Source organism: Tinamus guttatus, unplaced genomic scaffold (assembly GCF_059628265.1).
Source record: "Tinamus guttatus ecotype Peru unplaced genomic scaffold, ASM5962826v1 Tinamus_guttatus_pri_ptg000330l, whole genome shotgun sequence".
Lineage (NCBI taxonomy): Eukaryota > Metazoa > Chordata > Aves > Tinamiformes > Tinamidae > Tinamus > Tinamus guttatus.
Genome location: NW_028288864.1, coordinates 2,257,900 through 2,273,840, shown reverse-complemented (window position 1 = coordinate 2,273,840; position 15,941 = coordinate 2,257,900). Strand labels below are relative to the sequence as shown.

The window sequence follows — 15,941 nt, the reverse complement described above, 5'->3', positions numbered from 1 at the left end:
CCACATTTCTGTCACATTGCCTTTTCAGCTGTGATTTTGTGGCGCTGATTTCAATGATTTTCTCTGTGCTGTTCCCAGCTACGAGTATTCCTCACCTTTTGCACTGTTAAACATGCCCCTGCTGCATGTTCCCTGCAGATCCCTGGCCATACCACTCCAGCATGGGTTTATTAAAGGTGGCGCGGCCCAACTTTATCAGCTTGACCCTAAACCCACCTTTTCCAGCAACCCCAGATAGATCTACAGCAAGAGAGGGAAATATTTACATACTCAGTAGGAGCTAAGGTCAGGCTTGTGGTAGCTAGCCCGCGAGCGGAGCAGCAGCAAACACGTGCACAAGCTCCACAGCGAAGGCTTTCTTGTTCCTTAATTTGTTAGGCAGTTCTCCCGAGGCGGATCCAGCAGCTGGGGCAGGCTCCAAGGTACAGTGCAAGTAAAAGTGCAATTCCAGTAAAAGTACAATGCAGCTTTCTGCAGAGACCCCATATCGCACATTAATGGTATAGGTGAGAGGCTTGGTGACAAAGTGCAAGGTCCAACCTACTCCTTGCAGGCTCTATTACCAGTTTTACAATATCTGTTTTCACAGTCACGAGATACAAAAGCCTATTAAACTTTGGCAGTGATGCAGGGTCTCAGGTAGGCAATGTATTATCAGCTCTGCATTTGTAACATTATGTAGGTTCTTCTGTAAGCAGCCAAAGCACTTTTGACATGGATGAAAATTTGCCTTGCAATTCATACTCTGACCCTGGTCTTGCTGTGCTCTGAGCACATATCACTTTTGTGGGCACCCATGACAGTGTCATTTGCTCATCACTGCTTGGGGCTTCAGGCTGAGTCTGTTAGTCTGCCTGGAGACCTTGCTGTTTATTCCTGACACCAGGAATGTCTGGAGAGGGAGGCAGGTTAAAATGCCAGGGGCTGTGCATCTCCCATAATGCTATGGACAGAGGATAACATTTCTAAAGTGTTGAAGTCCTATTTTCAGTCAAGATGAAAATAAAGTATTGCCCTACTCATCCCACCAAACTTCACATATCAGATGATTGAGAAATTTTAATTAGAAGCCTGGGGGTAGTGGCTCACTCTGCAGTCAATGAAAAGAGGGAGCAATTCAGAATTCAGACCTTATGGCAGTTGAATCACCCACAGCCTCTTTCTGTCTGTGGATGATAAAGGAGATCCTGAGATTAACTAGGCTCTGAGCTGCAGCTAAAGAAGTCGAGAGGAGCTGGGAGACTGGGAGTTGTGCACCCTGGCTCCAAACTGCATGTTCCTGGAACTGCTTCTGGAATGGGCCCAGTCTTTAGTGAGCTGACTCAGAAGCTATTCACTTTCTGGGGATGGTTATTTTCAGCTAGCTTAAGGATCTGAATTGGCCTAGCCAAGGATTTAACAGGAGTTGAAGTCAGGAGAGTCAGGGAAGAGCAGAAAATGCCCTTCTGAGCCGAAGCAGAAAACTGCTGGTTTGGCCCTGTCATAAATAGGCTCTTTAGCACAAAGTTCCTGGTGGGAGTCGGAATGAACCTACTTCCCAAACCACATAGATGTTTTCTGATATCTGCCCCTACGTCTGTCTCCTGGCATAGACCCATGTTACACCCCAGTGTCTGGGGCTCTGTGAGGAAGATAAGACAGGTTGCATTGTGCAATGGAAACTCAGAATGAGGCTTAGCCGAACAACTGTCCCTGGGAGGTTTCTAGACCCATTAAGTATTTACACTCTGTGTCTGCTGGCTCCAGCTGGGCCATCAGTCGGGTCTGCTACACTGCTTGCACTTTGGGCTGGGAAATACCCAGTGGAGGGAGGCTCTTAGGGCAGAGGCTAGAGCCTCTGATGGGTTATATCCATAGGGGAGGCCAGAAACCATTTCCTTCCTTCAGCAGCCCTGAAAGCTGCTTTTCTGACGTGCTGTTCCAGGAATGGATTGCACTGTGTCTCAGTGCTGCACTTAGGGTGTCTGAAGGATTTGTGTTATACTAGCATCAGGAGAGCTCTTAAAAAGGATGATATGAAAGAGAGAAAAACAGCAGTGCTCATTGTCTTCCTTCTCCTAAAGCTCAGGAATAGACAGCTTTTGTAACCCCTGTAAGCGGACTTAATTTCAAGCCTAAAGTGCTCACTACGTTTACGGCATGTGGCTGGATCATTCGCAGGGCACCGCACAGACCAGGTGAGGCATGGGGTTCAAGGTAAAGCCAACATCAGCAGTGAGATCTAGATCTGACTTGTCTACTCCTGGAGGGGTCTGGAAAACAAATTTGCGGAGCAAGCCTGCGAAGAAGAGGAACAGCTCCATTTTGGCCAGGCCTTCTCCAATGCAAGCCCTTCGTCCTAAAAATAACCAGAAGAGAAGTAAAAGATCAGCACCGTAATATGGTTGGAGTTGGAGGCCTTCTAAACTGCACATACAGCCTGTAACAACTGGCTGTTGAGACAGGAAAAGTTTCCTTCCCTCTCTCTGTTTACAAGAGGTGCTGAAAGGGTCTCAGACCATGCAGAGGCCTGTACATGTGTGAGATCATTCAGTGCCTGTGAGTAAATCAGTGCCTCCCACATTCCAGCCCAGCTCTCCCAGGTAAGAGATGGAAATTTACAGCACAGTGAACTGGATGAATGACCAGAATTCCTTTATCCTATGTTCTGTGTTTCTGACTTTCATAATTTCCAACATCCAAAACTACTTCTGGATTCACTGGGTGCTGTGAAATTAGTCTAAGCAATTAGCCTAAGTGCAGGTGGTGCACAAAATACTCCTCTCACCTATGGAAAATGGAATAAATGCCTCTCTTCTAATGAAGTTCCCAGCAGCATCCAGGAAGTGAGAAGGATTGAACTGATCAGGGGTTTTCCAGTGCAGCTCATCATTCAGAACAGAAGTCAGCAACGGAATAACCTCTGTCCCCTGAAAGGAATCAAAGAAACTCGTGGTAGTTGGTAGGAACAGATCACTTCCACAGTCCAGTTAGGCTATTTTGGCTGAGTTTTTTGCTTGTTTTGTTTTCTTTCCAGTGTGAAGAGGTCAGTAAGACTGAACCATGGCAAACAGAACTAGCAGATGCTTCCCTGCCATGCCTCACCTCTTAGCAGTAGTTGCTGCTCTCTTTTGGGGCATTCCCTTCTTACATATTCAGAAATACCTTTCAAGCAAGAAGCTCAATTAGAGGTTTCACATTTGGCAAAAGAGATTCAAACCAGTGTGATTTAATTAAAGTCTGTGGTTAGTCTGGGTTCAAAAAGCTGTAACTACGAGCTCAATCCAGCCCTTAGTTGTAACAGCCGTCCTGGATCCAAGACCAAAAATCACATAATAGATTAAACCAAATATTGGGGCATCTATAGGTTTTCTGACTTTTTTTGCCTGCTTTAAAAGAAACTAAGAATTCTGTGAAATGTAAGCTGACAACCTCAAAACTCACCTTAGGAATCACATAACCTTGGAAATCCACATCGGTAGGAGTTGATCGTGATACACTCATTGGGAGTATATTGGCAAATCTTTGTATTTCATGTATCACTGCATCTGTATACGGCATTTTTTTCCGGTCCTCCAACTTGGGCAGCTGTCCTGGTTCAATGACGTGATTCATTTCTTCCTGAATTTTTCCTTGTGAGGAAGAAAGGATGAAGAAATTGTAATCCCCTCTTATCTTGCAACCAAAATGACTTAGGCAAGGTCAATAACTGGGAAAATAGTGAGAGGTATTTGGCAAGAGCAGAAATAGAGGCAGGTAAGTCAATGTGTGATATGGTTCTTTCCACATCTTTCCCCTTTCCGTAGGGGCAAGGGAGCGTGAATGGCATTGCTACAGGACACGCCATGCCCGATTCTGATCTCATGCCACGGCCTTCGAAAGCAACCAGATCAAAATCAGTCCTTGAGAAGACGGGAGAGCGAAGAGGGCTCGTTGCAGTGGGGTAGGCTGACAGCCTGCAGGAGAACAGCGATGGGGGAGCTTTACTGCAGCTGCCCAAGGCTGGCCTGTAGCCTCTCCCACTTGGCTGTGCTGTTTCTTTGCAAACAGCTAAATAAAATATCTCTGTAAGTCCGTGGTTGTTACTGTCTCACAGTCCTTAAAGTAATTACTCTAGACAACACTGAATGAGTCCCTTCCCTCCCTTCTCTAATCAAAGCCTTGAGTATGCAACAGAGTATTGTACAAGAAGACTTCTTAGCCTTACTCTGAATTTCTGGGTATTTCATCATAAGAAGAAGACCCCAGCGCATAGTTGTAGAAGTAGTCTCAGTCCCAGCAGCAAAGAGGTCCAAGGTTGAAAACAGCAGATTGCCATTGTGGAAGTAAGTGTTGGATTTCTTTGTCTCCTTCAAAATGTAAAAATAATGTTCTTTATGTCATTAGCTTTATAGCAAATGATACAAATAAATGAATGTGTTGCCATTGTGTGTTTTTTATCTGCATTTTAGCTTTTTGTGACTTCATAAGCTAAAGGGATCTCAACATTTTAGGATCTGAACCTATAGTGCATGGAATATATAGAATTTGTCCAATCTTCAGTGTGCATACAGTGCCTAAATCCAAGTATTATGTAAGTAGGAATTCAGTTACTGCAATGAAGTTGATCACTGTACAATTCTTGCAGGAAGGTTTGGGATGACACCCCCTTTATGTGCTGAGCAGACGTCACCCACAGGGGATGTCCTGACAACTAGATCCCTTTAATCAGCAGTTTCAGGGGAACTATGGAGCAAGGACAGCACTGCTCACTGTGAGCATTAGCTTTAATATATTCTAAAAACTGTAGTTTTTGTGTTTTCATTCACTTCCAGTCCCTGACAGATGATCACTCTTCACAATATGTCAGAGCTAAGAGAACAGAAAGACTCTGAGATTTAGCTTTAAAGTACCTGTTGTTGCTTCATAAGAAAGGCATCAACAAAGCCTGTCAAGTTATTTTCATCAAGCTCATCTTTGTGCTCCTGAAAGAGCTTCTGGAGAAAAGCAGACAGCTCATCGACATTTTGTTGCACAGTCTTGGGAGCGCCAAAGAGAAATCCAAGAGATGGGTAGAAATTATAAAGCTGTGGAGCAATAACATGCTGTTAATCTTGGAATCAGACACAGAATCCCAGACATAACAGACAGCTGGTCTGTACTGGGTAATGTTCTCCTCAACCTCACCTTGATAAGCAAATGTGGGAGGTCAGGAAAACAAACATAGGCAACTAGATATCCCAGAAAAAGCTAAAACCTAAAACCTTACCAGTACCATAGGGGAACCCAACAGCTTGGTATTTTCATTTAACAGCTTCAGTAAAGTTAGAAATGCAGGATCGTCATATTCAAACCTCTCTCCAAACAGTATGGAGCAGATGACATTGGATACAGCACTGTTGAGTATCATCTTTGTATCAAAAGGCTTCCCTGTTAATCCAAGCAGAGAAAACAAACGGTGATGTGATTCTGCCCTGCAACAAGGAAGTGTCCTGCTGGGGTGAGTATGGCTAGATTTGGTTTTCTCTGGGGTCACTGACTGACTTTGAACATGGTGGAGTAACACTGTGGAAAAGGCCACATTCAATAAATGAGAAAAGATATATTGACTACATTACATTTCCTTTGGAAAATGCCTCATTCACTACACAGACTGCACCACAGGGAACTCAGTTTCACTGTTTTAAGGCCTCAGTTCAATAACCCACTTAAATATGTACTAAACTTTAAGCACAAGATACCATTTGCTTGAAGTTACCTGCTCATTTATCTTTGTGGTTCAGCTAGAAATGTGATCTGTCTCTGGATGAAATTCTTGACACTCACCCTGATAAGATGCAAAATACTTAATGAGGGAAGTTACTTCCTCAAGAATTCGATTCTCAATTGTTCTTTTTCCCATTCCAAAATCTCGCAGTGTGGTCAAGGTGAATCTTCTCATAGTTTTCCATATCTCTCCATGGCTGAATCCTAGGCCTAAAATAAAGGTACAAGATCCTTGTGTTACTTGCAATTAATAATTTTAAGGCTTACTTAAACACTGATACAAAAGCTACTCAGTGTACTGTTAAAAAGACAAAAAGCAAACCGAAGGAGGACAATATTTTCTGCCAAAGGAATGAAATCGGTACAGACAAACTGAAAAAGAAAAGTAACTAACAAAAAGCTTACCATTTCCTTGTGCTATTTTCATAAATATAGGTATTTCTGCTCTTTCTCCAAATTCTTCAGAATGATTTAAAAGGGCATCCTTGACAGTTTCATATCCCGCCAGTACCACAGCTTTCCTGGGTCCAAAATGCACAGTGAAGATGTTGCCATATATCTTGGAGAGCTTCAAAGGTAAATAAATATGGTCATTCAAAAGCTGATCGGGAGCCATAGGGTAACATTAGCTACCCTAGTTGGTTTCTAGCATGAAAGGACCTTCCCAGCCCTGCCTGAAATTTCCAGGAGCTGCTGTAGTGCAAATAATAAAGTTCAGCTATCACCAGCCATCATCTCTGCTTGCACCCTGTTTGCACAACAAGGTGTCTGCTATCATTGCTCCTATGAGATGAGCAGCTGATAAAATGTCACTGCATTCCTACAGTTCTTTGCAGTAACAGGCCAAAACAGCGAAACTCCCATTTGGGAGCTCATTAGAAAAATGCCGTAGCAGGCAGGCCCAGTGTGAGGGCCTGTTTATTTTAATACCATTGACCTGAGGCAAGGGGGTGTGCACACACCTTCGGGGCTGAAGCCACAAACACTGCAAGAACAAAGCTACAATAACTCTTTCTTTCAGGACAGCACTTGTCTCAAGTTATTGCAAGGTGGGTAGTGCTGCAGTCATAGCAAAGTTATTTGCTGGCCACCAGAAATTTGAATCCAATCAGGAAGCATATTCTTGTAGATAATGTCACAGGAGCTCAAGGCTTTTACAGCAAATTAAGTATGAATCATCTGTTACAGAGAAGGGTGGCTTTGACAATCTAATCATTCACTCAGTAGTTTAGACTTCATTTAAACATACTGTGAGCCATCCGCTCCAAATGTCTTGTTTCCGATGTGCCTGGGTTACCATTTGCTATGCATTAGATACATACAGAAAATTGAATTTCAGATTAGAAGCAGCTCCTGTTATTACAGCAGACAAATTGAATTTGTTTTCATCAAATGGTGGTTTGACAGCTTGGGAGATAACATTAACACTGGTTTCTTCCTCTCTGGCAGATCACAGGGTGCCAGGCAGATCCAGGGATAGTTACACACATCTGAGTCTCACTCTTTGTTTGGTCATTTCTTTGCATTAGTACATCTTGGCATCAGTCCTGGCTTTTCTCAGCAATATGAATTTTGGATGTGGCAGGCCTGAAAGCCCCAAAAAAGTTGCTTGGCATCTTATAGGAAATGAATCTGGTGCCTGCAAATGACATATGTATCATAAAATCCCCCAAAATAGTTGCCCTTCCTTCAACCCTCCTCAAACACACATCTGATCAAGTGGGAGCTCAGGACTGCAGGACCATGAAAGTTGTGCTCTGCCCAAGCCTAGCGGCTCCCAAAGTCCAGACAGATGGATGCTGTGTGGCTGCTATAGGAAATCTGAACTCTTGCGGCCCAGGATGTGCCTCTTCTATGACTAACGGGAGAATTGCAGCGTCTGCACTGCCATCCTGCTGGGGGTCACTGGGGACCCTGCTGCTGCCGTGCCTGGCAAGCACGGGCTTGGGGAACGTGGCCGACCAGCCACAGTCCCTCGGAGGTCTCTACAGCCACCTGAAGAAACCCAAATTCATGTTGAATTGTCCTCACCTCCCTATGGGAACATCGCAGCTGCCTTCTGAAACAAACATCACAGCTGCCTTTAAAATATTTAAGTCTTTTTTTTTCCCCCTTGAGAAATAAAGGTATCCATGGAGCTGCATAAGAAAAAGGAATTTGTTTACCTAGAGGCACAAAAGCTACCCTAGTACCCATGCACCAAGTCTTAAATAACCCTAGCCAGCATGTGTGCAAGGGGAGAGAGAGGAGGCAGAGTTGAGCTTTGCATCACGAGGACGTAACTAACTTTGGAAATAAATGTACACATGAGGCAGTTTCCTCTGCTGGGGGAACAATAACTTTCTTCCCTGCCCTCCTTCCCTGCTCCTGTGCGAGGTGGTTGTCAGGACAGGGTTGTTGATAGCGAATGGTCCCCACCCTTCAGCAGACTGGTCCAGCTCGGGCCTTCTAGCTGCAGAGTCTGGGGCCACAACTAGGGCTCGAGGTACCCCCGGTGTGGACCTGGCTGCAAGGGGGCTTCTGCTTGCATGTGTAGAAACCAAGCAGGTACATATCAGTACATATAGACATATATATCTAGGAAGGTGTCTGCCAGTTTGCCCTTAACGCAAATAGCTCATTTCTACCTCGCACCCCATGCAAACACTATCCCATCTCCCTCACCCCGCTGCATTTCTCTCATCAGGCACTGCACACAGCCGGTTTTCCTGCCTGCTCACTCAAGACCCTACCTCTGTCAGCGACTGGAATGGCTTTTTCAGGTCCACCACGTTCAAGTTCCCGATCAGAGGAAGAGGTCGTGGCCCAGGAGGCAAATTGCAAACTGATTTCTTCCTGCTGGTAAGAAAGTAGACGAGAGCTACCAGCCCTGCTGCCAAATAGAGCAGCGAGCTAAAGCCCATATATTGCAGCAGGCTCCTTATGGCCATGGCTGCATCAAAATGGAGGCACGAACACCTTGGAGCCTCCTTTATAGCCCTTCTTTCCATGCTTGAACCCACCTTCTGGGGAAGCAGCTTTGCAGAGAGAAAAGGGCTCCCAGGTCTTGTTTACTCACATTTACACCTTTTTTCTTTGTTTTTTTCAGAAACCAGAAATCCAGAAGACAGATTATCTTAATCTGGAGCTCTTGTTTCATCCACAACACTGGGACAAGGTGTTTGCTTTCTGGTGAAAACCTTTGCTGTGGATGTGTTGTGGTCTCAGCGATCTCAAGGGCAGAATTAAGGACCAGAGCCTGTGTTAGGTTTCCCCCCATAGCTGCCCATAGCATAAGGCCATAGGACACTGAGAATGCAATGAAAAAAGCTGGAAGCAGGAGGGAAAGCCCTCAGTATTGCTTAGCCTGGGGTGGCGGGCAGGTTGGGCCCAGGGCAGACAAGACTGACCAGGGAGGACCTGGAGCAAAGGCACAAATTTGTGCTGACTGGGGCTTGCAGACGGGAGTTTGTCCATTTACAGGCAGCAGCAAACCTTATCACTGCTTTTCTGCCACCCCAATAAAATCCTCTCCTGGGTGTGAGCTCCACTGATAGAAAAATTATTATTTATTAATAATAATAAAAGTGCATTAGCTGAAGGCAGGGAGGAGCAATAAACTCTGACAAGATTGCCATTAAAAAAAAAAAAGTGTTTGCCTCTTCTTCAAGGTTTGTTATTGGGATAGAAGGGATTTTATTATAAGGATGAATTGGCCTGGGCAGAAGAGGACTAGGCAGAGTGGGCAAAGAAAGGAGGTCTGTGCATGGGCACGTCATCCTCAAGATCTGCTGGAAACTGCAAGTTTTGGGCTGAATCCTCCTCTCCCAGGCATTTCCAAGAACATCCTGTTCTGCCAGACTCCTCACTGAGCTAAAGATGTGATCCTTGTGCTCCTGAGAGCTTATATGCAGCAGTAGGAAGAGGGAGGAAAAAACCCTCCATGAGCATCGTGGGTACCCATGGAGAGAGTTCACTGGCTGCACAGGGCTACCTCTGTGCTGCTGCCCCAGAAAGCAGGAGCCTTCTCCCTTCTCGAGGATTTCCAGCCTGTTTAAAGGCAAGTTGTACCTGGGGATAAGACTGAGTGAAGTTTGTTCTCGGGCAATGAGCCCGTGGACGTGCCGGCCTGCTAGGCTGATGCATTCATTGTGGGAAATGATGGATGAGAGCTCCAGTGAGGAATCGCTGCAGGTTTAAAATACCACGAATGCTATTTCATCACCTCGATTTCTTCCTCGCAAGCCTTGGCTTCCCGTGTGCGATCCCGAACGCAGCACTGGAGGTGCTGCCCGTCCACGGTGCTGCCTTGCAGGTGAGGCCCCCACGCAGGACTGGGCAGTGAACTTTGCTCCCTGCTCACACTATCTTCCTCTTTCTGCTACCACGAGCCAGAATCAAAATCATCTTCAGGCAGCCAGACTTCACTTTGTGGACATAACTCGGGGGAAATAATCAGTTTCTGCTAGAAAATGAGCCTGTGCATTGAAGAGACAGAGTTATTTACCTTCTGCGTGCTCATCTGGAGAAGGACACATAATCTTCTAATGGGAGGCAGGTTAATAATGCTATGGTTACAGCGGGTAATGCAGACAGAGAGAGCTATTATAAGGCCATAATTCAGTCAATGAGTTCTGATAACATAATAAACCACACGAGTGAACACCAAGTGCCTGTATACCTGAATTACAACCTCCGGAGATGCCTATCAGCCCGAGCATTGTTATCAGGGATATATACAGCATGAGAACACCCTATTAAACATTAACATTTTTGAAAGACTCTCATGTGTTAAAACTCGGGCTGCTCTTTGCCAATGGATTTTCCTCACCTTGACAAATGCTGGTACAAAAGGAAATCAATAGCTCTCAGACTTTGACCTCTCCACATCTTTCATGATTATTGCGGTGTTTTATGGGATTCCACCTACTTCTTCCGCAGTCCTGCAGCTCAGTGTTTTCATAGGATCTACCACAGGATAGTGATCAATATCTTGGGTGTTGTCTGTGTTAATTTTGATACAAATAACTTGTACAAATACAGGGTTTCTTATTCATTTATCTGTGAAATCAGTCTGTGGTGTACAACTGCTGTGGAATGAAAAGGGGTTTTTTTTGCAAATACTTTTCAAAATCATTTTTAATGCGAATATATGGGTTTTCAGACCTAATGTCAAGAAGCCAAAGCAGCCCAACCTGGGAGATTAGTATTGAGGAACTCAGCTTATCAAGAGTTTATTTTCAATATGGGGCTGAACAGATCAACAGCCTCAACACAGCTCTGAAGATCTTTCTCCTCTGGGTCTCTAGCTTCAGTTCACCTCGCCATGGTATAGCAGAAATGATACTGAGCCAAGAGAAACTCAGAGCATTATGGACAGAGCTTGGCTGGTAGGTACCAGAGTCCCAGCGTCTTCCTTTCGAGCCCCTGCCTTGGTGGTGCAGGTAAGAGGTGGATTTAGTTACACCAGAGCTGCAGCTAGCGAGGTAATAAAAGAGATGGCTTTGACTTGCAGCACAGTGTGACTATTTTTACTGTGCTCCTCTTTATCCTGATGAGGCTTTGGTTGAATCATATCAGAAATTAACTACCATTCTGTACAGCTTTGTAGCGCACATAGCATATTAAGGCCCTGACCTCACTGGCATGAAACTATGGTTTCCCTCTAAGTGCAAAACAGTAAAATTTAATTAATCATCCGTAGCAGAAATCCCCATTCCCCAGACTCTTCTGGCAATATTCTGCATTTTTGCTTGTCTAGGAACCTGAATTAAAGGGGAGAAAAATGGTTTACAAGAGCCCCGGGCAGTGATGGAGCAAGACACCTTATGTAAGAGCTGCCTGGGTGCTCGCAGCGCAAGGGTGAGGCTGAGTGAGTGATCCCGGAGGGATGTTTCTCTGAGGTGTGTTCTGCACCTTACCTGGGAACAGCAGTCTCAAGGGCACAAATTCCAGCGTTTGAATGTGCTTGGTCTTGTTCAGCTGATTCATTTCTTACAGCTATCCCGAGCCAGGCTGCAAAATCCCCAAGAACTGTACTCAGTCAAAGCCTTTCACAGCTTGTCGATAAATTATTTTCAAATTACCTACTTAATAATTTGCATCTGGAGGCTCTTAAAGACGTGGTGTAGTGAGAGAGAGAAATAATGAGAGCCCCGGACTCTACCTGGCTCACTGCAAGGGAAATGGATTCTGGTTCCTGGTGTGATGTTGTACTTCATTTTGGCACTTTTAAAAGCAATGCTAAGCAGGTTAAAAACCCATCTGACAGCACATTTGTATCTTGTACAATTCAGATTTTTGTTATGCAGTGAGAGTCTCACGTCTTTAGAAGAAAATAAGTGAAAAGCATTAATTTCTTTGTGAGTGACACCGTTCTTTGTGGCACTGTTTTTGCTGAATTCTTTTGGAACTAGTTGGCTTAATCTGCAAATGAGATTCTTCTTAGCACTGATTATCTAATAGAGATTTCATTTGATCTCCTTGGGAAAAATACATACTAAACTGCTAAAGCACATGTACTAGCTTTTACGACAAACTCTGCCTTTACAGGAAACCCTAGAAGATACAACTGATACTTGCAGTAAGAACGTTAAATAAACATAACGAAATACCTGCTACTCTACCTGAGGTGAATTCGGGCAACCACAAAACTTAAGATTCCAGTGAAAGATGCTGAGCTAATCAGTAGATAATCAAAACATTTGGATGTAATAAAAGACAGCAAGTCGATACAGTCCTTGCATAGGACCGAGTTGGCCTGTTTGGGAATAATCCTGTCCTGGGATCCCTGAATATCTCCCTGCAGCACGCAGGGAGCTAGCAGGTCAACCCTGGCACCAGAAACTGAGGCATAATTCAGGAAAAGCGCTAAAATCGGTTGTTTTGATACTTCGGCTAAAGCTTTTCAGACAAACCAAGCAGCTTTTGCGCTGCCGACTCCTTGGAGACCTGGCAGACGGTCTGTTTCCTACACTTACGAAAGAGGATGGTCTCCCTTTTACTGCCCAGTGTTATAATTAAGTCAAGTGGAAAAGCGCTATTTACCATCTACTAAAAACACCTATTGTTCAGAGCTCCGAAAACAAATTAATAATAATAATAAAATCTCGTATTTCAGGCTGTGTAAACCTTATGTAATAGGAAATGGGGTAATTTTCCATTTACAATTTTAAATACAGTAGTAAGAAAGCAATTGAAGCACACACAGAAAATAAAGCGCTTTAAGTGGGGCTTCAGGTAATATTTCTATAACGGCTGTCCTCAACAACTGCAGATTTTTATTTTTATTCTTCCCTAGCCTGGCATTCTTTATACTTATTTCATTAAAATTAAATCAACTTAAAAGAGATGAAAAACCTCCTTAAGCCAATTGCAGCTTGAGGCAAAGGAGAAAGACAGTAGCGGTGTGATACATAGTGAAAACTGGAGTGGGTTAAATGAACCCCCTTGTACCCCATCACACCATCAGTGATACTAGGTCCAAAATATATATATATATTTGTAAGTAGGGCCCCTGTCCTGAGCAGTGGGGAGTGCGAAATGACTTCTTAAAGCCTTTGGGAAACAAGGAGCTCTGGTCCCACCAAGGTCTCCTAATGGAGGTGGCAGTTTCGGAAGAAACAGGAGAATTTGGATGACGTTGGTTGCTATATAAATTGATTTGCTGACACTGGTCTCTCATTTTTGCAAGACACCCAAGCAAATATATTTCAGCAGTCAACTATGTGAGGAAAGGCCAATTTCCGTTTTCTTTCCCTTCTCAAAGCAGATTATCCTTGAAAATTGCCTGCATCCCCTGGACCTGTTGTAGGAGACTCCAGAGGCCAGCCAGGGAAATAACCGGTTCTGTGAGCAGAGGATGTTTTATTTCGCGGGGATTAGTTGCAGCTAGGGAAGCAGGGGACGCAGGGGGCACGGCCCAGGGCAGTGCCCAGCGCACCCCGCTCTTCCCGGCGGGATTTGGTCTTCCCAGGAGCTTGGAAAGACCCCACGGGGCGTCTGCGGGGAGCGCCAACATGGCGGCCCAGGTGGGGGTTTCCATGGCGACCCCGCGTCGCCGGGGTGACCGCGCGGGCAGTGACGTCACTCTTGCCCCCGGCCCCGGCGGGTTGCCGTGGAGACGCCACGCCCCCTAGCGGCCGCTCCGCGCCGCCGGTTGCCGTGGCAACGGCGACGCCGTTTCTACGGGCCCCGCCTCTCTCGGGGCGTCGGCGGTCACGTGGCCGCGCGGCGGGCGGGGCCGCGGTGGCGCTCGGCGCGCGCGCGCAGCCGCGAGGAGGAGGCGCCGCCATCATGTCCACGGCCATGAACTTCAGCGCCAAGAGCTTCAAGGCGCGGCCGCCGGACAAGGGCGCCTTCCCGCTGGATCACTTCGGTGCGGCTGTAACGGCGGCCCCCGCCGCCGCCCGGGCCCTCTCCCTCCGCCCCCGTCCCCCCTCCGGGGCCGTCATGGCGGCGCGGCCCGGCCGTTGAGCTCCCGTGTCTCCCCGCAGGGGAATGCGCCGCCTTCAAGGAGCAGTTCCTGGAGTGTCTGCGCCAGAGCGGCTCCGAGAGCAGCGCGTGCCGGCCCCGCGCCATGGCCTACCTGCAGTGCCGCATGGAGAGGCGAGTGTGCGGGGCCGCCGCGGGCACCGAGCGCCGCCTCCCCAGGGCTGATCCCGCTGCCGTCCCGCAGGCCCTCTGGGAATTCCGTAGGGAAATGCTGGGGGTGCAAGTACAGGAGCAGTCTGTGATGGATGGGTAGATCCTAAGGGGTTTGGAAGTCGCTTAGGGAAGTAAAGCCGGGTGCCTGGTGGTGTCAGGCCTGTTACCTTGCACATGTGCACACCTTGCACACCAGCTTTTGGGAAGCTCCTGCATCCTCCAGTAATTAATCAAAACGATCAGTTTTCCTTGAGAAAATTGTTGATAAATATTAAAACTAGGATATAACACACTTGGCTGCCAAGCCACTTGGTAAGGGAAGAAAATCCCCAAATGGAGCTTTTGCAAAGTCAAAGTTTTTGAGCTTTGCTAAGTAGCAGGTACTTCATTTGACAGTCTTGCAGTCTGTGCCACGTGCTCTAGGTGTCCCTGCGTATGCAGGGGGGTTGGACTAGATGATCTCTAGAGGTCCCTTCCAACCCTAAGCATTCTATGATTCTATGATTTCTTCACAGTAAGAGGTGAATTGGAAAAGGGTTCTGTGCTCTTTGTCATGGACTGTGATCTGTTAAATGCATTTTTTGTTGTTTCTATCTCAGGCAACTTATGGCTAACGAACCACTGGAAAAACTGGGATTTAAAGACCTGATAGATGAGAAAGCAGAAGCAAAACCTGAAAAGCTATAAAGAAGACCAGAAAACTTCTCTTTTGTGGAAAGCATAACTGTTATGTAGTACATATTGTACACTCTGTGCATTAGGGAATAGAAAGTGTTTCCCAAATGAACTATTTTTCCACAATTCTCTTTCAAAAAATAAGATTTTTGAAATAAGCAAAACTGCTGAAATTGAAGTATTCCACACTTTTCTTAATTTCTGTATGCTGGCCTTAAAGATTAAGAAGATTAATTTGCACATAAGAAAACTGTTACTGCTTGCAGTGTTCTTCAACAAAATAACGCGTGTCTTTAAGATCTGTGACAGGTGTTTGTAAAATTTACTGTGAACAAGCAGAGGCAGCAGTGTTCCCTTCTCATGCAAATGAAGCTTTTTCTTTATTTTGGCCTGAACTTGGTATTAATTAATTTGCCTCTTAGATAGCCCTCTGGAAATACATTTTGAATAGGCAATCTGAAGATCTTCTACTTGTGTTTTTCACTGTATCTTTTCCCTCTTCCCCCATTCCCTTTTAATTGTTTATTTATTATGTTGGATCATTTCTCTGTATCTGTCTCTTAAACTGCAAGCTTCGTGCAGCCAGGCCTGCAGATGTGGATAAATTTGTTTTTACCAACCAGTATGCCAGTCTTCTCTTTAATTAGTGTTCTCTCTTTAATAGTGCTATCTGCTACTGCTTTTGTTTGCTCCCTTCCCATATGAATTGCTCTGTTCATACACAGATCCAGGAGTGGGTATAAGAGTTTTCCACTCTTAATGGTGATGGGTAAAATTGGAACTTAAATTGTTGCTCAGGTCTAATCTGATTGAACAGACTGCAGATAGTTCTGAGCGAGTTTCTGTTTGAAAAGAGTGTTCACTTGCCACTGCATATTTTTATTCCACTTCATTTTACTGCTTAAATTAAATCCTTA

At 45.4% G+C, this 15,941-nt stretch overlaps 2 protein-coding genes across 2 annotated transcripts; one reads left to right on the top strand and one right to left on the bottom strand.

Moving 5' to 3' along the window:
* Nucleotides 1-2,041: 2,041 nt before the first annotated feature.
* Nucleotides 2,042-8,654, bottom strand: LOC104578052 (cytochrome P450 2K4). The gene is made up of 9 exons (XM_010225584.2): nt 8,457-8,654; nt 6,130-6,292; nt 5,785-5,934; nt 5,228-5,388; nt 4,872-5,045; nt 4,187-4,328; nt 3,424-3,611; nt 2,768-2,909; nt 2,042-2,338 (listed from the first exon to the last, which is right to left on the bottom strand). Exons 1-9 carry the CDS (start codon nt 8,652-8,654, stop codon nt 2,151-2,153), a joined length of 1,506 nt encoding a protein of 501 aa, XP_010223886.2. The 3' UTR covers nt 2,042-2,150.
* Nucleotides 8,655-13,943: 5,289 nt separating this feature from the next.
* Nucleotides 13,944-15,128, top strand: COX19 (cytochrome c oxidase assembly factor COX19). The gene is made up of 3 exons (XM_088529452.1): nt 13,944-14,080; nt 14,199-14,310; nt 14,949-15,128. The coding sequence occupies exons 1-3, from the start codon at nt 13,999-14,001 to the stop codon at nt 15,034-15,036; spliced, it is 282 nt and encodes a 93-aa protein (XP_088385578.1). The 5' UTR covers nt 13,944-13,998; the 3' UTR covers nt 15,037-15,128.
* Nucleotides 15,129-15,941: the final 813 nt, after the last annotated feature.